This window comes from Biomphalaria glabrata, chromosome 16 (genome assembly GCF_947242115.1).
Source record: "Biomphalaria glabrata chromosome 16, xgBioGlab47.1, whole genome shotgun sequence".
Classification (NCBI taxonomy): domain Eukaryota; kingdom Metazoa; phylum Mollusca; class Gastropoda; family Planorbidae; genus Biomphalaria; species Biomphalaria glabrata.
The window spans coordinates 16,725,855-16,751,417 of record NC_074726.1 but is presented as its reverse complement, the minus strand read 5'-3'; the positions used below and the strand labels follow the sequence as shown (position 1 = coordinate 16,751,417).

At 33.7% G+C, this 25,563-nt stretch overlaps 1 protein-coding gene across 10 annotated transcripts in view; it reads right to left on the bottom strand.

Annotated features, from left to right (window-relative positions):
- Positions 1 to 25,563, bottom strand: part of LOC106057851 (serine/threonine-protein phosphatase 6 regulatory ankyrin repeat subunit A-like) — a 56,703-nt gene that overhangs the window by 8,330 nt on the left and 22,810 nt on the right. For 8 of the 10 annotated variants that reach the window (XM_056014583.1, XM_056014584.1, XM_056014582.1 and 5 more), the window contains 15 exons: positions 25,424 to 25,541; positions 22,000 to 22,122; positions 21,378 to 21,562; positions 19,396 to 19,468; positions 18,937 to 19,064; positions 12,074 to 12,177; positions 10,271 to 10,430; positions 10,022 to 10,119; positions 9,754 to 9,885; positions 6,975 to 7,095; positions 6,266 to 6,336; positions 5,433 to 5,538; positions 5,218 to 5,292; positions 4,510 to 4,783; positions 1,489 to 1,694 (listed from right to left, as the gene is read on the bottom strand). In XM_056014583.1, coding sequence (XP_055870558.1) covers positions 1,489 to 1,694; positions 4,510 to 4,783; positions 5,218 to 5,292; positions 5,433 to 5,538; positions 6,266 to 6,336; positions 6,975 to 7,095; positions 9,754 to 9,885; positions 10,022 to 10,119; positions 10,271 to 10,430; positions 12,074 to 12,177; positions 18,937 to 19,064; positions 19,396 to 19,468; positions 21,378 to 21,562; positions 22,000 to 22,122; positions 25,424 to 25,541 — 1,974 coding nt within the window. The remainder of the gene's footprint in view (positions 1 to 1,488; positions 1,695 to 4,509; positions 4,784 to 5,217; positions 5,293 to 5,432; positions 5,539 to 6,265; positions 6,337 to 6,974; positions 7,096 to 9,753; positions 9,886 to 10,021; positions 10,120 to 10,270; positions 10,431 to 12,073; positions 12,178 to 18,936; positions 19,065 to 19,395; positions 19,469 to 21,377; positions 21,563 to 21,999; positions 22,123 to 25,423; positions 25,542 to 25,563) is intronic. The other 2 variants (XM_056014586.1, XM_056014587.1) reach the window with 2 other exon arrangements.

Below are 25,563 nucleotides of genomic sequence, written 5' to 3'. Positions count from 1 at the left end.
AAGATAAATCTAGAAACTGTTTTATTCATTTATAGCTTTTATTCATTTATAGCTAACAGAAACAATTCCTAAAATTAATGCTAATAAACAAACTGTTGTCAATACTGCTACCTATTTAAATATTCAAATTAAAAAACTTTGTCAATTAAGAGGTTAATTAAGTTTTACTTGAATAAAGAAACAAAAAGAATGCTGAGACATCAATGAAGGACATAAAGACACAGAACTTCTTTAAATGAAATAATCTTAGAACTCTAGAGCTCTTTTAATAAAACAATCTTAAAAACATTAACCACTTCTATGTTAAGCCATTCACCACTATTTCCAGTTCTAAAAAGTTGAATTACAAAAAAAAAAAATGAAAAGAAAAATAAATAACAAACAATAAAAACAAAAAAATATTTTCAAAAAACCCCACAAAGCCTGGTCATGTGATTTGAACGCTGGACTGTCATTTGGATTTATCGATGGTCCCGGGTTCGAACCCTGCCCGCTCCCATCCCCCGTCGTCCTGCTGGAGGTTTGGACTAGGAAGTAAACTATCTTCAACTTTGAAGGAACATCCGAAACATGTAAAACATTTTACAAGTGTAATTGTAACAATTAAATTGGATCAGTCATGTAATTAAATTTGCAATAGATCTAGAATCACAAAAATAAATCTGTGCAATTAGAAATATTTTTACCAATTTGTTTTCATTTAGTGCAATTTCATGCTTATAACTTTCTCAATGCACTATGATCCTATCATATGTCTGGTTCAGTTGGAAAGGATGGGGGAGAAAGAAGAGGGTATCTCGGTGAATGTTACTGTGATCATTGTTTAAATTCATAAACAAAACTTGTTCACTCTGGACATGAGCCTCCTCAATTAATTACCAATAGTAAATTAACTAGTTGGTTAATTTTCTTTATTGATTATTGATTTGTCAAGTACTAGAAATAATTGTGCAAAATTTCAACTTGATCCCAGATTTGATGTGGGAGAAATAATACGTACAAAATTTTTACCAGACAGAGTTGATATAAGCTTTGTAAAAACACAAGGACTTTAGAACAAAAACAAGTTTTAGACGACTAATTTCCTAGGTAAGCCTTACACTATTGTACTGGGCTTTTTGTAAAATAAAAGGGATAATACAAATCTGGTTGCTAAAATTCTTGTACTGCTTGGAATGAGTCAAGATGAGCACTTCTCATAGGAAAGTTTTTGAAATCCTAGAACGTTTTCTCTAATTATACTGCATTAATTGATATTGCAAACATCATACTAAATCACATTAGTAGGTTTGGGTTAATACAACATTTGTAGATATATGTGCAGCTTTAAGACAATTTAAAACTATGTGATACAATGATAAATATTACAATTTTAGTCTTATTTTTAATTGAATAATCTTAGAGAATTAGTTGATGCCTAAATGAATAATCAGAAAACATTTGTTTAAATTAAATAAGCTAGTGACTCTAATTATAGGCTACACTTACCAACCAGATTTGTTGTAAAAGGGTTAGACCTTTCTTAGACTTGTCTTCTATACATTTCATGATCTGTTTAGTATGCTTGTCCCTGTAAAAGTCTATAATTATTCTCACACCTTCATACTTGGGACAAGTAAGTAGATTCCCATCTGTATCTAGCATGGCTGTTGTAGCACCAGAGGATAACAGGAGGTCAACAATTTTACTAAAGCCTAGAGCCAGACAAAACAAGATATTCAAACATTAGATGGCTAGAATTACTTACGACCTTAAGAAAACTACGTAATTAACATATCATTTTTATGTTCATGAAAGAGTAAATTTTTTGACATAATATAAAAAAAAAATATATGAAATTATAATAATGTTTAATATGTTCATCAAAGTAGGGACAACTGTCATGTTGTTCCTTTTTTTAAAAAATTATTCAGATATTCCAATATCAGAGGTATTTCAACTATAACTAAGTATTTAAAAAGTTACATGTTTCGAATATTATATTTTCTGAACAACTTAGTAATCCTCAGAATTCAAGTTTTAAAGGAACCATTTGATTAAAAAAGTGTGAGACTGAGCATACTCATTCAGACTGAGAAAATTTTTTCAAAGCTGTCATGTGACTAAGTGAATTTTTAGTATCTGTGCTAAGTGTCATCTCTTTTGCGCTGAAAAAAATAATTTTGGTCTAACTGGTCCATTACACCAATGAAATCAAGATTTCATCATAGGGAGAGAACCAACTGCAATAATAAATGTCTCTAATTCAACAACAATAATTGTAAACTCAGGTGTACCTCAAAGAATAGTCTTAAGTCCACTATTGTTTCTAATTTACATAATTGACCTACCATACTGCATTAGCCCAGGAACAAAGTTAAGACTATTTGCAGCTAAAATTTAGCTACTAGACAAAATGCAGTACTATGATATTGATATAATATTACGAAAAAAAAAAAAAAAAAAAAAAGACAACTAAACATACTGAAATATTGGAGGGATAATTGGATGAGTTACAGAAATGGGAATCAAAATGTCAATAACTAAGAGTAATAAACAAAAACTAAAACAAATAAATTCCACTTATCTTATTCACCGTAAATCATTTACAGAGACTATATAACTAGGTGTTATAATAAAATGAAAAGTTATCATAAAATCTCCATATTGATGCAATTATTTTAAAATGAAACAAAATATTAGGGTTGATATAAAAAATGTGTACAAATCCAACAAGAGCCTAAAATTAAAATGCTACTTCACCTTCCTATTTGGGCCAGCTCAACTCAAGACAACAAATTAAGATACTAGAACAGAGACATGAGATTTATAACAAATAAATATTCACTTTTGACAAGAGCACCACAATTAGTAACATCAATAAGTTTCTTATTACATATGCTAGAGCACATTTCAACAAGTGCACACTCCTCCCTAGTACCTTTTGTGCATGGAAATGGTGGCTGAATCAGGCAATCTACCCTGATTAAGTGATGCCTGAACAAAATTTTAACACTGGCACTAGCTCATTGCCAAGTTCTTTAAGTAATTTAGATGGGATATGTTATAAATGATCAGTGCTAATGAAATTTTAATATATTTTATATTATATATATATATTTTTTTGTTAATAAAGATTGAGATCTGCATCTTTGAATGGACATATATTATGTTTTATTATAAAAGTACATACCAGAGTGTGCTTAAAGGTAATTTTTTTCTACATTTAAATAAAATTAAATTTAAAAACAACATCTTATTTACACATTTCAGACACTTTTTGTACAAATAGTACATTCTAAATTTATTTAAGGATTTATTTGTTATGACAAGTGTGTTTTCAAGGGAATTTCTGGCAGTGTTTTTATTTTTATTATCAACTTCATTTGTGCTGTTTAGATGAAAATGTGTAAAATGTATAAGCACCTCTGTTTAAAAACAAAGTACACATTTGTATACAAAAATGTAGACTGGCTTGACAAGAATTTATTAACTAAAAATATTAGATGTCATAAATCTAAATGCAATTTCATCTTTTCAATAAAATTTCCTAATTAAATCCAACAATGTAAAGAAAAAAAAAAGAGTTCTTGCCATTATAGCAAAGCCTATTTATTGTGGTCTCTAAGATACTATTTTAATTTACTTAAATACTATCCATTTGACAATTAAACCAAGAAAGTATAAAAAATGGCTATGACAGATTAGTTGGTGTGGTGATTTTGGCTGTAATAGATTATTAATCTTATTTCTCAACTAACAGGAAAAAGTTTTGCACATTGCTTAGAATAACCTATCTAACAGTACCATTTTTACAAATTATATCAACTCTGTCTGTCTGCCGTCTGGTAAATAGTTTTTAGACATTATTTCTCCCAATCTTGGATAAGCTGAAATTGTGCACAATTATTTCTTTTAACTGACAACATAGGAATTAATTGAGTGTGAGCTAAGAGTAAGATTTCAGGCTGTTCCCCCCCCCCCTCTTTTTTTGTTTTTTAAATGCTTTTAAAAACCAATTACAGTAAAAATCCACACAGATATCCCTTTCTTTCTCCCCCACCCCACCCGACCTTTTCCCAACTGGTCCAGATAAGTGATAGGATCATAGTGTATTGAGAAAGATAAAAGCATGAAATAGCACTAGACAAAAACAATTGGTAAAAATATTATTAATCGATGACTGATCCACACTAATTGCTACAATTATACTTCTTATAAGCTTTGTTTTTCAAAAAAGTATTTTTATTTCTTTCTTGTTTTTGTAATTCAATTAATATTCTTTTAGTAACTGGAGGCTGGAGTACATAATTAAACAAATAATGCTCTCTCATTAGTTTTGGCTCCCTAATTATACTACTATTTATTATGAATATTACTATTTATAAAGTTCTTTTTTTTTATTGCCAGATGCAGACTATTTAGATAAAAAAAAAACAACAAATGTAATGAAAAATTTAGCAGTTACATTTTTTATAATTTAAGAAAATTTGAGAGGTAAAATTTTAGTTCAAACAAAGCATTATAAACCTTTTTCTGCAGCCAATTGTAAAGCTGTTCTGTTGTGTTTGTCCATAGCATTTATATCCAAGTACCGCTTCCGACTTACTGTTGGCCTCGTGTTTGGAGAAACATGCTCAGACTTATTACCTTTTACTTGAGGTAAATTGTTTATCATCTTTCTGTGGTGCTGCTTACAGTATTGAAGAAGATAAGACACAATGGGTAGATGGCCCATTTTAGCTGCCACATGAAGAGCTGTGGCCCCTGTGGTGAAATGTCTCTTTCTTATGTCTCCTCCTTTCTGTAATATATACAAAGAGGTAGGAAAAATCAGAATACATAATAATGAAATCATGGACACTTACTTTAACTGGAAAACAGTTTATTTAGCTACATTCCAAAATGCAATACTACATATAATATAGATTTAGACAGAAAATATGTGTTTTATATGTCAGTCTAGCTACAAACATTTATTCAACACTATGATATATATTTCAAATTTGATTAAAAAAAAAGTTTTTTATTATAAAATATATTTTAAATTTCTATTTCCCAACTCTGCAGAACATCAAAGGCTGATATCAAACATGATTCAAGAAACAGTCTATAATAATAATAAACTAATATGACTAGCCAGCCATTAGATTAACATTTTCACTCACCTGTATTCTCCCATCTAACAAGTTCATAGTAATGAGTAGAGAAAACATCTAATTAAATATATTTCTTTACCTCAAATAATAATTTCAAAACATCTAAATTTCCATTCTCAACTGCTAAGTATAAAGGCCAGTTTCCTGTTCCACTCTGGAAAAAAAATGTAAACAAAAAAAATAGTTTAATTAATAATTATAACTAGACACAAAATTGAATTATGAAAAAAAAATTTATAAAATGACTACTTATGTTTTGTAGTTGTAAATAGCTCTGTGAAACTTAAAACTCACTTTTGGATTAATATTGTCACCCTCTTCTAAAATGTTGTATAATTCTGTTGCATCTCCACATAAAGCACAATTTAATAACTTGGGTGTTATTATTTCTTCTTGACGTCTGGACATAAAACAATTTGATTTGTGAACACAGAACATAAATCAATGGTTTCCATTGAATATAATTATTTCAATAAATACTTCATATTTCAAAGTTTTAAGTGACATTTTGTAGAGAGTAACAAATATACACTTTTCAAATGATGTCCATTTTTAAATCATAGCGCTACTAGAGCATGGAATGGGTTGCCTGAGCTAGCCAGGCAAACCAGTGACTTGGCAGAATTTAAGTCATTGGTTAATATGCATGAATAAATGCATGACAAGTAGGATGTAATCATCTTCTTTTTTGAAGAAACGTCTGTATTAGATAAGATAAGAAGATAAGATAACGTATATCAATGTATCTTCAGAAAACATGCCTCTAACACAGGGGTGAGCAACCTTTTTCTATTGAGGGCCGCATTAAGAAAAATTTGCCCACCCCTGCTCTAACATGATAAAATAGTTCCCTATTGTAGTGAGTTAACATTTCTATGGCAAAGATATGAACAGATTAATATTTACAATTTTAATGCAAGTGGCAAGATCTTTGAATAAAATGTCAAATATTGGTTTTAATATTTTTAAAAGGTGAGACAATGGCTAAAAAATAATGAATTTAATGAATCTAAACTTGTAAAAAGTATTGTGAAAATAAGTTATATTTCAATGTTCAGAACTACTCTTTTATGTAAGTTTATATTGATGAATTTCTAAAGAAAATGTAAAAACAATTAGTGACCTACTTTTCCCAAGCTCTTTTTAACTTAGAGTGTAGAGATGTCTTCTTACATATCCTCATAGCTTTATAAAGACCCTGCAAGAAATGCTTATAAAATACAGAGCTAGTTGAGAAGAAATCTTCCATTCTATTTTCCCTATCTTGGACTTATAGCCTTTTTGCAAATTAAGCCAATGTTAAAAGCAGTTTTGATTTGTTATAACTGTACAGCCAACCAAGTAAATAAATAAATTAGGCTTCACTCAAAAATGTTTTGTTTGAAAATATACTCGACATATATGAACAAATTCAACTAATTGTAGCAAATATCATGCAAGAGGAAGGGTTTTATTTCATGCCTTAGATATCTTGAAGGTTTAAGGGTAACCTATAGAAAAAAAAAGTTAAATCTCTCCAAATATAAGATATCAAAACAAAGTTTATCTCCATTTCTGCCATATAAAACAAAATTAATTAATTAGTACTAATTGATTAACTAATTGGTTAATTTTTAGATTGATTCATGTATCTGCTGGAATAATTATGCAAAATTTCAACTTGATTCAAAAATATGTTCAAACTTTTACCAAACAGACAGTGTGAGTTGATATAAGCTTTGTAATAACTAAATGTTAGCATAAAGGAATAATGTTAAAACCAATTATGTGGTAGAAGAAACCCAATTTTTTGTGTAGAATAAATAAGTGATATTCAAAATTACTATAATATCTTACTATGTATGTAGATGGAAAATGATCCAAGAAAATATCAATGGTATGTTCCTTGTCATTTAGAACTGCATGATGCAAGGGCAGATAACCTGACATGTCTGCAATCATAGGACTAGCTTTGTATCTATAATGATTAGATGCACTTGATTAATAATTTTATTATTGAATAAATTAAAATCTTATACTATAAAATCAGCACTTTATTTATATTCATATTGTTATAAACCTGGTGGTGGCACAGAGAGGGGTAGTGGTGTGTGTGTAGTCAGCCGACGCAAATCGCCCCAGGCCAGCGCTAGATGAGCGGTCAACCGTGACGAGTTACGATGGTCAGCCGAGTCGAGTGTCAACATGACTGTTTGGGAAGGATCGCCGTTGTGAACAGAGCTCAGGAGCGTCACGAGGGATGTAGTCATGTGACGAAGCTAGAAGGTGTCGCAGTCAAGACGGTTGAGAAAAGAAGGTTCAAGACAGAAGGTCCACGACAGAAGGTTCACGACAGGGCTCAGAACACGGCCGACTACAACTGTACGGAGCATTACGTCGGTTCAGTGCGGAGTACTGTCAAGTACAGTTGAGACGAACGGTGTCTTGATCTTGGTCTGCGATCGAGTCCGACACAACGAGCCTAGTGTGTGAAGTCAGTCCTGAACTGTTGAACCCAGTGCAAGCCCGGAAAGAGACGGAGAGGCCAGTGCAAGAGTTGATACGGCGGTACGGTGTTATCGGAGAGATATTTGTACAGTGTACGTTTTGCCAATTGTACAGTATTAGCTCAGATTTATTGACATTAAAGTGTTACGTTATTTTGGAGCCCTGAGTTGTCAAGTTCTTTAAGTTGGTGGTGTATGGTGCAGTTTGCAGAGAGCCTGGATAGTGAGATTCGTAACAATATTATGAAGTGACCAATCATTCCAAATCACTATAATTTGTGTTGTCCCAATGAAACAAAAGTGTGGACTAAAGGGGAAGTAAGCCAAGCAATGGGAGAAGTGGAAGACTTCAAGAAGTAAGTGTGACTTAGGTCAAAGTGTGAGCAAGGAATATAGTGGCTAAACTAGCATCAATAAAATGAAGAAGAAGGCACAACAATTCAAGGTGTCTTTGAAAAAGAAGAAGAAGAAGAAGAAACATTAATGCATTAGTTTAACTTAGTTTGTTTGCGTGCTGGACTGTGGCTTGGACTTCTTGATGATCCTATGGAGGGTTTGGACTAGGAAATAGGCTGTATGCGAAACGGATTGCGATGGACCCTATTTGAAATGTATTGTGTGGCGCCCAGTATGGGTAGAGATATGGATAATAGTGAAAAATTAAGATCTTATATAAGAAAATAAATTCGTCTTACTTTACTTTACTTACTTTACTAAGTAAAAAATCATGATCAAATTAACTTTATTATGAGTCTTGCGTGTAACAAAGTCATACAATATATCATCTAAATTCTGTTTCCTACATAGATCACGCTCAATAGCAAGAATTGCCAAATTTATTCAATCTATCTTCAAATTGCTGGTCTTGAGTAAATCTTGATTAGTTTGAGGAGCGAAATGCTTCTTTCACTGGATGCCACAGTTAAGGGTAGGCCTATTTTGTAATACCTTTTTTTTGAACTCCTGGCTTGGCTTAGATATGAAACATAAACGTACTTCTTTCAATACATTCAAAGAGACACCAGAGATGAATTAATAACAAAATATAGCTTTAATAAAAGTCATCAGGATAACTGTAGTTATAGGCAACACATCAAATGTTAACTACTAAATAAGCACCATTATGAAAACTGACTTCTATATTACTTATACTATACAACTAGGCTCCAAAACTCAGGCCTCTGACAACAATAACAAAACTCCAAGCGCAGTCACTTTGTCCCAACCAATCCCCAATGAAATAATAATAAATAAACATGGAATTCCTTAAATCTTACACCCAAGATTCTATCAAGTGTTGTTTACAATACTATATACAAACACAATCACCACACTAGGAAAGCGCAGGACCCACTGCGGTCACATAGCTTGCAGTGGCCTAAGGCGGGCCCTGCATCCACCCACCCACTCTTGAGTGAGTAAACTAGTATTTCTGATGAATAGTTGTTTTTTTTCCTTTTTTATCCAGATAAACAATAATAATAAAGCTTGTCTTTGAGTCTGAAGATTAATGAGAAATTCAGTATTTTCCGTGGCTACACAACCCCAGCTGTGACCTACATATTTTGCCACAACCAGGGCAAGCATAACCATTGTCCGCCAGTGGTCGATTTGGATTTTTTTTCGCTGCCTACATCTGTCCTCTGCAACAATTTTCTTTTGGTCTCAAATATGTATCCCACGGCCTTTGTAAGTGACCTTTAACAGTCTCGTTGTGAAGCTGAATGCAACCAGGTGCATACATACACTTGAAGGTAATGCCTACTATTTATACATGCATACATTTAAACATGCCTTATTATCTTCATATAAATAAATCAATAAATGCCATACACATTTGAAACCAAAAGGAAATTTACTGCAGAGGACAGATGTAAATGGTGAAAACAGAATGGTTATGTCTGAGCTGGATGTGGCCAACTATGTGAATCATAGCTAGGGCTGTGTAGCCACATGAAATACTGTACTCCTCCTTAATTTTCAGACTGGAAGAGAAACCTTATTATTATAAATACATTTAATTCTATATTAACTCTTTTACCAGCCCAATTTAATCCATAAAAAAACAATAAAATGATCAGAAAAGCTACAGATGTAAGTGAAAAAAATATTCTATTGTAACCTCTGACCTGAGTAAAATACTGACTGCCTCTTCATTGCCTAAACTTGCTGCCATTGCCAGAGCAGTCATTCCAGTTTTGTTATGCTGTGCATCGATGGTTGCATTATTGATCTCGAGTAAACAGTTCAGTAAAAGGTATCTTCAGGTACAGAATATTAATAAAAAAAAAAAGGAGACTTTTTGTTCAATGATACAAGTCTCTTTATAAAACAAGATTTATAAACAATTTTTGCACTTATTCTACAGCTTTGTCAATGTGTGGCAATGACACTCACCTGTTGTATATTGCTGCAGTCATGATAAGTGTATGGCCTTCAGAATTAACTACACAAAAGTCAGAGGGCAGAAATTTCCTAGGATCTATTTCATCCTGCTATAAATACATTTGTTTAAAACAAAAATTATTTATTTACTAAAAAATAACAATTGTAATTAATTAAATTAGTTTTTTAATATTAAGAATATTGTAGAGGTGAAGTGAAACTATTGTGAGAGCCAACACATTTTATCAAACCAATACTTACATTTTTGACTGATTGACTCAATGATTCCATTCTTTTGTTTCTATTGAATATAATCACTTCTTTACAATCATCAATGGTCCAAACACACTGGGGGATATCATCAGCTCGTAAACCAACATGGTCCTCCATGTTCACATCAGCTCCTCGTTTGATTAAATTTCTGCACACCCAAATGACAGCATTAATTGAATACTAATAGTATAAGAAAACAATAGTTACAGTTGAACCCACCTAATTAGAGAACTCATATTGCCCATAAAACTTTCTATTTCATAACCGTTAGATCATCTAAGAGCTGAGCAGAAGGCTCTTTGAGCTCTAAGTTTGAAAAAAAACCTGTTTGAGCATCAAACAGTAAAAAAACAAATCTGTATGAACCACCGTTCTGTCTGGAAGAGACCCAAGTCAATGCCTATGTAAAGCATTGCTATTTCCGACGCATCTGGCTCCCCGGGCGCATGGGCTAGACATGGCCAAAGGGCGAGTGCACTGGGGACTCCCCCATTTTCCTATGTTGTACCAAGCTAACCGTGGAGGGCTCGCCATTAGTGTAACGGCCCCTTGAGGAACGGCGCATGGATTATCAACAGGACTGTGGCATCTTTTCCCTTTGCAAATTATTATATATATATATAAATCTGAATGGAAACAAGTGTTTAAGCAAGCCAAGGCGCTCCATAGGCAGTAGTGCCACTAGAATGGATGAATGGGTTATTGCATAGAAATTAGCTTTGTAAATTGTAATGCCAATCAATGATATGAGTGCAATGCAAAAATATAGCAAAAAAAAAAAGTTACATTCCTGATTTATTGCATATAATGTGGCATTGTAATGCTAATCAATGATAGTGCAATAGTGTTATAGTAAAAAAAAAATGTTGCACTTCTAATTTACTACATAGAATATTGCTTAGCAATGCCTATCAATGATGAGAGTGCATTGCAAAACTGAAGCCAAAATAAAATGTATCACACCCCTGGTTTATTGCATAAAATGTTGCTTTGTAGTGTCAATGTGTTGATAATGTGCTTGTGAACTAATCAAAATGTGTTTGTGTGCTTGTAATTATCTTCTCTTTTGAAGTAACATTTGTAATTTATAAGATAAGAAGATAACATTGCAAAACTAAATAATGACAACTTCATTCATTGCTAATTCAGACGTTATTGATTCAAGCCTGGAGGACAGAATGATTGATGTTTTACTGCCTAAGTTGTAGAGGAGAAGAAAGGCAAGGAAAGCCAACCACTTTTCTGTGCAGCCTAGACAGAGCAAAGGTTTTGGTAACAACATTGATGAATGCAGTACATAGTGGCACATGATAAACTATCTATATTAAATACACTCACATTTTCTTAGCTAGATGGAACAGGTTCATTAATGGCTCATCTGAACATCCTAAAGTGTTATGTGTTTTCAGATAGACTAAAATTCAGTACTGTATTTAAAATATTAGTACACCCACTAAATTGTAAAACATGAATGTATTACAAAACCATTATTACTTATACTGCATCTTTGCTTAAGCTTATGAAATAATTGAGACATCGGATGTTGTGTGTTTTATAGTCTGTGATATGCCAAGACATTTTGTTCATACACTTCAAATAAAATATAGTTAAAAAAGATGTCCTAAATAATTTCCTACCTCAATCAATATATCTGCAATGCATGTTCTTAATAGTTATGTGGTCTAACAATACATCTAAATGTACTGGTACAACTAAATATGCCAATGATAGTAGTATATGGTCCTAGCAGAAGAAACCAACAAAGAAAAATGACAAGACTACAAAACTTACTCGACAGTTTTCCTGTGATTCCCCTCTGCAGCATAATGTAAAGCACTTCTACCAGACTGAGAATTTCGTTTGTTGGGATCAGCCCCAAACAGACAAATCAAAACCTAGTGGTACAAAATTAGTGACTGCTAGTAATAATAAATTCTTAAACTAAAACAAAAATCATTTCAATCAAAAATATATTGCTTTTTTTTTTTCAAATAAAGAAATTAAATGCATTTTCAAACAAACAAATATTTTTGTTGTCATTGGACATTTTCAGACCCTTTCAGACCTTTCAATCTAATATAGGGCAGATGATGTAAAGGTCATCTGTTTCTGTGGCCAATGGTTAATGAGGGTGTCATGTGGCCAGCACAATGACCAACCGCCTTTACTTTTACACGACTAATGCTAGGTGAACTTACAGGCATCCAAATATCCAGAGAAAAAAAATCCCAGTCTTTACCAGGATTCGCAAATTAACTCATAATTTAAAGGCACTTTATGCTAACGACCTCTTAATATGGATCACAGAGAAATATCCAGTGCTAGATCCAAAATTAACAAAGCCCTTACAACCATTTCTATGGATTCCAAATTATGAAAAATGGAAACAAAGAAAGAAAAGTTGGTTTATTTAATATTAGTCACAGCAACTATAAATTAAAAATCCAATATCTCTATGTGTAAAACTAAATCAAAGATTGTCTTTAAAACATTTTTGGCAGATTTAAAAGAAAAAGCATCACGAAGGCTAAGCATAATAAAACACCTAGCAGGAACATCCTGGGTAACCGAAAAGAAAACCCTAAGACAGTTATACACTGGATATGTCATTTCCATACAAATAGCTGCCAGCAAAACCTATCAAGCATCGTTAGACACAGTCCAAATCAAACCTTACATCTACTCAGTGGAGGTATGAGGACAACAGCAGCCTGTAATGAACCAAGCAACACAACAGGCTATCGAGATATTCACATAGTTGGAGGATGATCATCCTAAAGAACTAGAAATAGGCAAAGTGAACATTTGAAGCCAAACACTGCATCCAAATGACTGATGAAGTAGCCCAAAAACACCCAACAATACAGAAACATGACTGGAACATAGCTCCTGGACTAAATGTCCCAAACAACCAATCCATAAAACACATTTAATAAACAATACCTAACAAAGGAAACAAATCCACTGAAGTTCAAATTAGGTACAGTAGAAACCATTGAAATCTATTCAAAAACAGCTATCCATATGTACACCAATGGATTTTGAAAGCCACCATAAATGTTGGTCTTGGTGTCCCCCTGAAAAAAAAAATCTCAAGATAAGTGCATCTGGTGGCGATAACTGCTCCAAACTTGTAAATGAAGCTTTCACTCTAGTATTACAGACAGTAGAAAACAAACTCCAGGACAGAACAAAAGCACCATCAGATATTGTTGTCATTATAGATTCACAATCCAATCTTCAAACATTGACTAGCAACACTTCGTGTACCCCAAGAGAGTTGACAACACTTATTATGATGTCAAAATTTAATATAACAGTAACATTACAATGGATCCCAAGGCACAAAGGCATCATTGGAAATGGAGCATGTCTTTCCACACAGAAAAATGTCAAAATGTAAATTATTAAGAATAACAAAAACAACAAAAACAAATAAATACCACTTATCTTATTCTTGGTAAACCAATTACATAGACTAAAAACTCAAAATACCTAGGTGTCATAATAAATGAAAAATTATCAAGGAATCCCCATATTGATGAAATAAAAAAAAAAATCAAAGTTTATTAAAAGAAATTTCTACAAATCAAATAAGAACATAAAAATTAAATGTTATTAAACCTTGGTTAGGGTAATAATAGAATTTGCATCCTCTGTTTGGGACACCTAAACTGAAGAAAACTAGAACAGACACAAAATAGACCAGTGAGATGCATAAAAGTTCCGCTTTCAGACCTTGCAATCTATAGGGCAGATGATGTAAAGGTCATCTGTTTCTGTGACCCGCAGTCAACAAGGGTGTCATGTGGCCAGACACAATGACAAACCACTTTTACTTTTCCCCAAATAATGTCAGGTACCAATTAGAGCAGAGGCGCCCAAAGATCCTGAAATTAAAAATCCCAGTCATCACCAGGATTTGAGCATCGGACACGGGTTTGGAAGCCAAGCGCTTTGCCATACTGTCACCACGCCTCCTAGTGAAATTCAAAATAAATGAATATTCATATTTGATTAGAGTTAAACCTTTAGTAAAATCAATAAATTTAGAGATCATTCTCTGTAACTTAATTCTAAAATCTGTCTTAGTCATTTTTGCGAAGCCACATTTAGTTTATTCTCAATTTTGGCAGATGACTTCAATGCCCTGACTTACCAAGTCTGTAGACAAGAAGCTCAGAGAAAAGCAGGCATACGTCCCTGCTGGAATGACATTTTTGCTAAGTAGGTGGATTTTTGTCTCAAGTCCAGTAGCATGGCTTGTCCAAATAGGTTGCAGCCTTTGGAAAATGGTCATTGCCTTTCCTATTCAGCATGCTGAATCATGGTAGGTATCCCCATCATTTCTTATGATGCTGCCTAGGTATGTGAACATATCCAACTCTTTTAGCCCTGACTTGCCAAATGTGATGGGGGGCAACCTTTGCCTAGTATCCCACTCTCAAAATTTTGGTTTTATCCAAGTTTATGTGGAGCCCAATTTTGGGTGGCTCTCTAACTAGGCACACACCTGTCTCAATACTAAAAAACTCTGCTGTTCTTTCTTTTGTTTAAATACAGCCGTTATACCTAGGATCTGAACAAATATTTTAAGGATGCCATATTCTCTAACAATTTCTATAGTGATTTTAGATGAACATTATCAAATGCTTTTTTAAAGTCTACAAAATAAACATTAGCCATTGTTGTTATTTGAGACTTTGTTCATGGTATTTCATAGAATGAAGATCTGCTCTGCATCTGATCTGCCTCTTTGGAAGCCTGCTTGCTCTTCTCTGAGCCTGTCGTCTACAGACAGTTGAAGTCATCTTAACAAAAAATGCTGAAAACTTTGCCCAGGACAGAGAGAAGGGTAATGCCCCTCAAGTTGTAGCAATCTGCCAAGTTGCCCTTTTTAGGAAGCTTTACAATCTCTCATTTTTTGCAAGTTCTCAGGAACTTTAGAAGGCTGCTAACAGAGATTAAAGAGATCAGTCAATCTGTCAACAATGCACTGTTCCCAGGTTTTACCATTTCTGCTGACCCCATGGTGCTTTGTTATTCTTTAGGACTGCTATGGCCATGGTAACCTTCTCTGTTCTAATTGTGTCTGTCTTTAGCTTGAGATCATTGTCCGGAGAGGGGTCCTTGAATGTGTAAGTCAGGTCTGGAGACAGTTGGTTAAGGGTCTCTTTAAAGTGCTCTAACCATCTTGCATCCTGTTCTTCTTTCGTTAGCAAAAGAAAATTTGCCTTGCTTGTCTTTTATCTGTGTAAAGCTGTGTAAAGTATTGAGAAGCTGTCGGCGAGCGAAGCAGGATGTTTTGGCGCCGCTGTTTTGGCACCAAGGTCGTTTTGGCGCAAAATACATTATGTACATTAATTGTATCATTTCTTTAAAAACAATTATGCATATCTATGTTTTGCATGAGTGTTTGTGTTAAGACATATTTTTAAACACATTATTAAGCGAAAAACATTAGTAACTTTCGTACATTATAAATGTTATTTGAGTAATTATTTTTATATCTGCTGCTAAAACCTTTTTTTTTATGTAAGCCATAACAAAGCCATAACAAGTCCATTAATCTTGTGGCTTGTGTATGTGTGTTTATTAAGAGGCACACTTTTATTTTTAAAAACTTGAAGGTATTACATTAAAATTAAAAACAAAAACAAAATGAAACGATTATAGACAAAAAAAATTGATGCAAATATTTGTTTACATTAACATTGGTTTATACTGTATGGTATCTCTAGCTATATATACTACACATTTGCTAATAATAAGTAAAACTATAATACATGAACCATGTTTCTCAAAGTACTAAAGTTAAGTATGCATAGACACCATGGTTATTTGCCTAAGTCACCAGAATTCAAGGGTCCATTAAAAAAGTTGTGTGCAAGTCCTTTGAAGTATTCAATGATGTTCCTCTGTTGATAAGTTTGTGCAATTACATTGATTCTTTTGTCTGTGTCAATATACTTTTTTCGTTTAGAAGGCGGCTGGTCTCCCCGGATATATTGTTCATATATAAGGTCACGGCCTTTCTGGACAGCTCGTATTCCATCAATGAATTTCCATATGGATGGGTGGCTCATTCCAAACTTGGCTTGTAGTCGCCGATGTGTTGCTTCCATAAAATTGTTTGTTCGATTATCCCCATTTAGTGTTCTCTGATAGACAGACCACATAGGAGGAGGAAACAGAGCACATCGTCGAGTTCTACTGCGGTTTAGACGTCCAATATAAGTGTCCTCAAACCAGTTGATTATCGGTGTAAGATATACAGGCAGTTCATTTGCCAGAGTTTCATCAGCCATATCCAAGTCCTCGATGGGAACAAATGTCAATGCAACTATCATTCTAGCTACCAAAACAAATTCTGGATCAATGTTGTACATGAGAAGAAGATTTTCATCTGCCAATTTCTTTAGCATATTTTTTGTCAGATGAAACAAACAGCCATGTATAGCACATAACGGATATGTTGACTGAAGAGCTCCGATTACAACCAGCTCAAAGTCCATAGAAACAGATGAAGGGTTAAGATCTGGCCACAACTCTTTCACTGCTTCAAACATGCGGCGATATGTTTCTCCTTCTTTGTTTGGCAGTAGTACATAAAGGACAGACAGGACAAAACCACCTCTTTCTGCCATAATAACGTAGATCTATGAGAATATAGAAGGGGTGTTTCTGAATGTCCCATCCACGTAAAGCTTTTTTATTTGACTGCTCCAACTGCCATTTGATTCTCTACCAAATAGTAAAATTCTTTTATTGTCATTTTCTCCAGAGTCATACAAAAGAAACTTTTCTGTCAGCTCAGGTGAAACTATATAGTTTTGGTATTCTATTGAAATAGTCCAAGTTGACCTGAGTTCAGGCTGTGGAGGAGCTCCTTGCATTTTGTTTCCTTTAGGCTGAATTACTTTACGCAAAGCGTCTTTCTTAGGCAAATTTGCATGCACTGCTGCCTAAGTTCCCTGTAGAGCACTATTTATGATACCAGATGGGATCTCTGTGGAAGATACAGCCCTTTTTTAAATTGTTGTTAAAATAGAGGCAGCCTGAAGTTGTGCAGCTTCGACTGGACTTTTTCCATTGTTTATATAGACTGCCACAAGTTTTCAGTTAAAAATATAATAGAATGAAATGGTAAAAGTTTTTCTAGTCTGTCAGCGTGCTGGAAAAATGATTAGTGAATGGTCCAAACTACGCGAGCTTATAAAGACGTAGGGGCGAAGAGATTGAAAGAGAGGGGTAGGCATTGAATTAAAGATTAAGGATTATAAATTTGCACCTAGGCATGTCAAGTGGAAAGAGTATATACAAGGACTGAAATGTGCGCAGAAGAGAGGGGGTGGGATAGGTGTCACAGGTAATGACCAGTCCCAAGGAGATGATCGCCAGAAGCATGACGCCAACGACCAGTGCTTGGTGCTGGTCTTGTCTTCATTTGTTTAACTATACCTGCGTCAATGCGAGATGTGTCACCCAAAACACCCCTACCAATTTCTCAAAATATATCTTTTCAAAGTATCTTAGTGTTGTGAATTTGTTTATATCTATTGTCGCCCCTAGTGTTTGTTTACATTTGTGGATTCACGTTAAAGTTTGTACTGACTACATTCCGTGTCTTGACCTTTACTATGTGTGGAGTTATTGTCATCATTCAGCATTATATTATAGTATGACACTTAGCTAGTTTGCATATTACACTAATGTCAAATAAAAAAAAAGTCTTTTGGAAAGAAATCGAAAAATGTCATCCAGTGTGATTAGCAGAACTCACATATAAATAAAGGGGAGGGGATAGCATGTCATTACCATTCAGGAATCTGACTTATTATAGGCCTATATTCATGAAATAAACAAAACCTGTATATTTAAAAAAAACAACAATTCGCTGGATGGTGTTAGAATTCATACTATACATAGAATATTATGGTAGAGTAAAATAAATATTGTTATTAAAGCTACGTGCTTATTAAATTATCTTCAAATTATATCTCGTGCCAAAACGGCGACGCCAAAACATCACGTACCGGTCAGCAAGAACTGTTCAATCCAGTATATTTTATCTCATCGACAGCTTCTCTTTACTTTCAGATCTGCTTCCCTATAGGCTTTTTCTGCTAGGCTGCGATACTGTGTTTCATTTTTCTGGTCTCGTCTACATTTGGCCTCTTTCCTCTCATCAATCAATTTCCATGTTATGTCTTGTATCCACCGTTCCTTGTATGAACCTCGCCTCCTTCCGATGACTTCTTCTGCACACTCAATAGTGGTATCTCTGAAGTTGGCCCAATCTTCTTCAAGAGTCAGTATATCTGCAAGAGCCTCGAAGCAGTTGTTTAGTTTAAATTGGAACTGTTTAGCAATATTGCAGTCTTTGAACTTGTCCAACACAGTCCACGGGGGCTGTCTGCTCTCACCGCATGCAAAATTATTTCTTTTTTTTTACATCTCATAATTCTACAAAACAATTGAAATGTTTATTCTGGTATGAGCCTGCATAACAAATACTTTAAGAATATGGAGAAAAAAAAACAGTCAGAAGATATTTAAGTGGAGAGATGAAGGATTGTTTGTTCAAAGAGGACACAAAGTTTTAGAACCACTGCTGAAGAGTTTCACTCAATAAATAGGTAGCTAAAGCTTACATCACAAAGAACAAAGTTTCCTGTAGATGCTGCTATCATCAAAGGTGTCATCCCATCTGCATTACAGAGTTCTATATCTGCACCTTGAATCTTTACAAGAGCCATTAACAATGGCAATTGATTTAAACCTATAGAAAAAAAGAAATGACTTAGCCCAACTTTGGTATTTTCATAAATCCCACTTAATAAAATCTTCACTATGTCTATTTTCAAGCTTTCATTCTATAAGCAAAACTTCTTCTATTTCAAACTAAAATACTTTTTAGTAATAGAAATGTTGATTAATTCATCTCAAACAATGTTGAACATAAATTTACTTTTAACAAAACAATTATTCACAAATTCAAATATACAAACTGAAGTATTCAGTGTATTATGATTCCTAAAATCAGAAGTATTTAGTGTAATATGATGCCTCAAATCTGAAGTATTTAGTGTAATATGATGCCTATCACTTACCTTGTTTAACTACAAGATGTAATAAAAAGTCTCCATTATTGTCACATTCTGTATTCACATTAAAGTCTAAAGTCTGTAACAAGAAAAACATAAATAAAAAATACTTTAAAAAAAAAACTTGAAAAGTAAAAAAAAAACAAAGCTTATATTAAGTGTGGCTGTGTCAATTAGTTTGTATCAGTCATGTAATTAAATTAGTAATAGATCTAGACCCAACAATAAATCTGTACGATTAGAAATATTTTTACCAATTGTTTTTGTTTAATGCAATTTCATGCTTTTAGCTTTCTGACTACGCTATAATCCTATCACTTTCTCACTAGGCTATGATCCTATCACTTTCTCACTACGCTATGATCCTATCACTTGTCTCACTACGCTATGATCCTATCACTTTCTCACTACGCTATGATCCTATCACTTGTCTCACTATGATCCTATCACTTTCTCACTAGGCTATGATCCTATCACTTTTTCACTACGCTATGATCCTATCACTTTTTCACTACGCTATGATCCTATCACTTTCTCACTACGCTATGATCCTATCACTTGTCTCACTATGATCCTATCACTTTCTCACTACGCTATGATCCTATCACTTTTTCACTACGCTATGATCCTATCACTTTCTCACTATGCTATGATCCTAATCACTTTCTCACTATGCTATGATCCTATCACTTGTCTCACTATGCTATGATCCTATCACTTTCTCACTATGTTATGATCCTATCACTTGTCTCACTATGATCCTATCACTTTCTCACTACACTATGATCCTATCACTTGTCTCACTATGATCCTATCACTTTTTCACTATGCTATGATCCTATCACTTTTTCACTACGCTATGATCCTATCACTTTTTCACTATGCTATGATCCTATCACTTTTTCACTACGCTATGATCCTATCACTTTCTCACTATGCTATGATCCTAATCACTTTCTCACTACGCTATGATCCTATCACTTGTCTCACTACGCTATGATCCTATCATTTTCTCGCTACGCTATGATCCTATCATTTTCTCACTACGCTATGATCCTATCACTTTTTCACTACGCTATGATCCTATCACTTGTCTCACTATGATCCTATCACTTTCTCACTAGGCTATGATCCTATCACTTTTTCACTACGCTATGATCCTATCACTTTTTCACTACGCTATGATCCTATCACTTTCTCACTACGCTATGATCCTATCACTTGTCTCACTATGATCCTATCACTTTCTCACTAGGCTATGATCCTATCACTTTCTCACTATGTTATGATCCTATCACTTGTCTCACTATGATCCTATCACTTTCTCACTACACTATGATCCTATCACTTGTCTCACTATGATCCTATCACTTTCTCACTAGGCTATGATCCTATCACTTTTTCACTACGCTATGATCCTATCACTTTTTCACTACGCTATGATCCTATCACTTTCTCACTATGCTATGATCCTATCACTTTCTCACTACACTATGATCCTATCACTTTCTCACTATGCTATGATCCTATCACTTGTCTGGACCAGTTGGGAAAATTGTGAGGGGAGAAAAAAGGGGGTGTATCGGTAAATGTTACCATGATCGTTTTATAAATTCTCAATAGGTGATCAAAAACTTCAGATGAGATGCAATAAACCAGAGATGTGCAACTTTTTTTCTTTCAGTGCACCTCTAGTCACTTTTATAATTATAAGAAAATAAGAAAAATATAATATTTTATTGAATTTAGTCATGTTTTTCTTTATATTACATAGGAAACTTAATTTAAAACTTAAAAACAGTAATTTTCAATAATTTTAACTACTGTACAAGTAAAATCTTTTTAAATACTTTTTTTTTTAAACAAAGCTTATATTGAGTGAAATTGCATGCATTATTTTGTATGAAAGATTTGCATAATGTTGACACTTATGCATAGATTGTAATTAGTTATTTTAACATAGTGTGCACAAAATCAAAAGTGATTACCTGGAGCTTTTTCTGAATATCTACAAACATTTTAGGGTTATTGGCCAATTTAAAAATAGTGTCTTTGTCCTGGAGACTTGGCTTCAACAATATTTTATCTTTAGACATGTCCTTATTTAACAAGTATTTGGCTGCAAGGTGTTTCCTTACTTGAGAATTGTAGCACACTTGGTCAGCAGATAGACCTAGAAAAAAACAAAGAAATACATATTTGGTCAGCAGATGGACCTAGAAAAAAACAAAGAAATACATATTTGGCCAGCAGATGGACCTAGAGAAAAAAAACAAAGAAATACATATTTGGTCAGCAGACAGAACTAGAAAAAACAAAGAAATACATATTTGGTCAGCAGATGGACCTAGAAAAAACAAAGAAATACATATTTGGTCAGCAGACAGACCTAGAAGAAACAAAGAAATAGATCACTATAACTTATATACTTAAAAGTTGAATGGCTAACTAGTGTGTCAAAGAGTAATTTTATCTTTCAATGTCATTACTATCACACTATTGTATGAAAGCTTGAGTCTATACATGCATTAAGAACAAAGATTGTACTTTGTATAATATAGGTATCATATCAAATAGATTCCATGTAGATCTAATACACTGTTCACATACCTTGTCTGTCACGAATATCTGAGTTTACTTTTTTCATCATTAAGTACTGTATTATTTTCAAGTTGTGCGCCAAGACAGACAAATGGAGCAATCCAGATCCACTTTCTAGCACTTGATCAACACCTAGCATAGAAACAAAGACAGTTTATTAAGAATATACTTATAGATAGATAATTTTAAGACCTTTCCAAACCATTTCAAAATAAAACAAATCCATGTGTCAATTTTCATTCTATTCATACTCCTCCAGAAAAAAACTACAAAACTTGAAGATCTAGAAGACAGCAAAGTCATAACATCCTCTGCAACATAGGAGTAGCCTTGGGGGGGGGGGGGGGAGTTCAAGGTTGTAAATCTCCTATATAGAATAAAATTTTCTTGACACCTTCGGAAATATCTTACTCACTGATTTGTTTGCTTTATTGGAATGGCCTGCTTCATTACTTAAACGTTTACCCCACCACCATAAAAAAGAGTTCTATAAGCAATCCATGAATATTCTTCCACCTTTCAGTTCTTTATTGACATATATGATAAGTGCTATTTTGTTGTTTGATCAGACCCCCCTTCCTCTTTCTTTTTCACTCTGGACATTGTAATGACCCTAGAATTCTATTATCTTCTACCTCCTCTCCACATATATTTCATTTTGTTTTTTATAATGGTGTACACACAAACACACGCATTCCCACTGCTAGTTCCTATTTCAATAATAAGAAACAACAAAAAAAAGGAAGTCTATTTTGTGTTATTGATTAAATCAAGGACATAGGCTACAAAACAGGGTCTTTGTGCATTTTCTCATGCATCCTTCCCTGCCAAACAAAAAAATAATGACAAAGAAGAATTTTACCACTCAACCTTGCAAGATTTACCCATGATCATTTCAATTTTTATCAGAATCTAGTCAGAAATAATGTCAAGAATATGATGTGGTTTAGAAACTAACTACATTTTATATACAACTTGTATCTTGTTTGACCTAAACAATCTATATAGAATTTACATCACTAAGACTACTATGGGAAATCTTTTATTTTTTTTAGTTATTTCTTACTATGTCATCAGAATAAATATGTACTTTACAAGTTCAAGAATGTCCATTGGTCAACTTTCCAAAATCTTTGTTTTTTGGTTGAATAGTTAAACATTTTTAAGGCTAATATAAACATCTAATAACAAAATACACTTCTTTATTTAAAAAACAACAACACTGAATATCACTCTTGAGTGAGTAAAATACTAATTCTGATTGAATAGTTTTATTTTTCTTCCTTTTTAAAAAGCACATTCAAAGACAAAAAATTAAAATTTCCATAGAAGTGTATGTGGAAAAGTTGTTCCTCTAGGTCAAGATACCAAAAGCACACAAGACTCTGTGTTTGTGTGTGTGTGTGGTATAGATAGGGGATTCCCTTTTGAAATATTTTTGTAGGAGTAAAGCAAGGCTGTTTTTTTCTTATGTGGCTCTAGATATTACGTGCCACTTGTTGTGTCACTAGTTTGGATGAAAAAAAAAAGATTCATTAAAAATAACATAACGTTGTGAAGCAAGGGTGTTGGCTTCAAATAATAAGCAACGAAATGATTTCTTACGTAAAGGGGGGGGGGGGGGGAGAATAAATTTTGGAAAAGTCTAGATTCATGACAAGAACACAATGAAGATTGTTCAGCCATATGGACTAATAGAATTAATGGTCCATATTAGGTTTTTCTTTTTTTTTAAATGCAGATCTCGCATGAAGGATACATCAAAAAGGGTTTTATCTTAGAATGTGTGGGTGGCAGGGAGCCACATGGGGCATCAGTATAAAAAAAAGTCAAGCTCCTCAGTTCCATACAAAAATCTGGCATTATTAAGGCATCAGAAGGAGGTGAAAAAGAATTTGGATGACAAAATCAAGGCTATTTCTTAGTTTGAAGAATCACTATCCAAGTAACATCCAGTCATGAGAAAACTTGTTGGGTTGAGTTTTGAGTTTTTGGCACAATTTAGGCCATGTCGTGCCCATAATCCTTCAAGGATTACTCTCCCTTTATATCACAAGAGCTAAATTCCAAACAGTTAAATCATTAAAAGCAAGGTCTATTCAGCTAAAATAGTAAAAATGTATAAATTCAATAAAAATCTGCTGGAAATATTATATGTTCACTATCTCCCTGCCCTGTCACTAATCAAACCTTCGTAGACAACCCCACCTCCAGAATAAAGCCCAGTACCTTCCCAGGGTTGACATTATCGAACAGTGTTTTTAATTTGTGTGTTCTAAAAAATTTCCAGTTGATGCTTGACCAAATATGTGTACATGTCACCATAAAGATTAAACAAATTTATTATATTATTTGACGATCACATCAGAAGGCTAATTATACAGCAAGTAAAGCAAGCCAATCATTTAGCGATATATCTTCCACAATACACCTGACAATGAAGGCTGGAACAAACTTAAATTTAATGGTAAGATGACATCAAAAGTTCTACTCAACATCAATATTAAGGAATTGCTGTAGTCATTTTGGAGAAATAAAGCTGCAGAGTGCTACAATATTTCTGTGGGTTAAATAGGCCTGCATCCTACACTGGTACGTTATAATTATTCTGTTATTATCTATGCCTGAAACATATTTAAGACACAAAGAAAAAGTCCCAGAAGACAAAAAGAAAACTTAAATAGATCACTGTTGAACAACAGCTCTGTTTGCACGAATTGCAAAAAAATATGCAGGTCACAACTGGATTACATAGTTCTGTGAAACACAGCACTCATGCTTAATATTCAGAATCAAACGCAATGCCCTTTATCTCTATCTATGAATGCATCAGTCAACATAGAGGAGAAAATAATACTGAACAGTGTGGGTGATAAGAAACAATCCTGTTATACCCCAATGATACTGCAAAGTAAATGGTTTTCTACTCTCTTGAACATGAGAATTCATGATGACAAAAGTAGTCATCATCATACTTGCTGACATAACCAACTTCTCTGAACAGCTTGCATTGGTTCTAACATAAAATCAATACATTTTACAAAGTACATCGTCTTTTTACTCTGTGTTTATCAAACAACTATAAAGACAAATGTCAGGTTTCTTTAATAGAATCTAGACTCATTCATTCTACCTGCGAGAATCGGTCTCAAAAAAAGTCCTCTGTGTTGAGCTGTCACTGTTGGAGTTTCCAGTTTTAACAGTACTCTTTTAATGATAGGAATGTAAAAAGATTGGATAGAAACTTACAGCTGGTGCAAATCGAGCTCAATGATATCAAACACTAACAGGTGTCAGAAACAAAAAAAAAACTGTTGTAGGTTGAGGTACATGCAATATAACTCTCTAGCATAGGAATGAAAAAAAACAAGGAAAATGTATTGGACTTAAAATTCATGATAGAGAACAAGCTACAAGTCTGTAATGTACTCACGAATCAATTCCAAATCAATTAAACACTTTAGTAACTGCACAGGTCCACAAGTACAGGCCAACGTACACAAGTCTACCACTGCATCAGAATTAAGGACAGTCTTCTGGATGCCTGAGTTCTGAGAACAGAACAGTACCTGC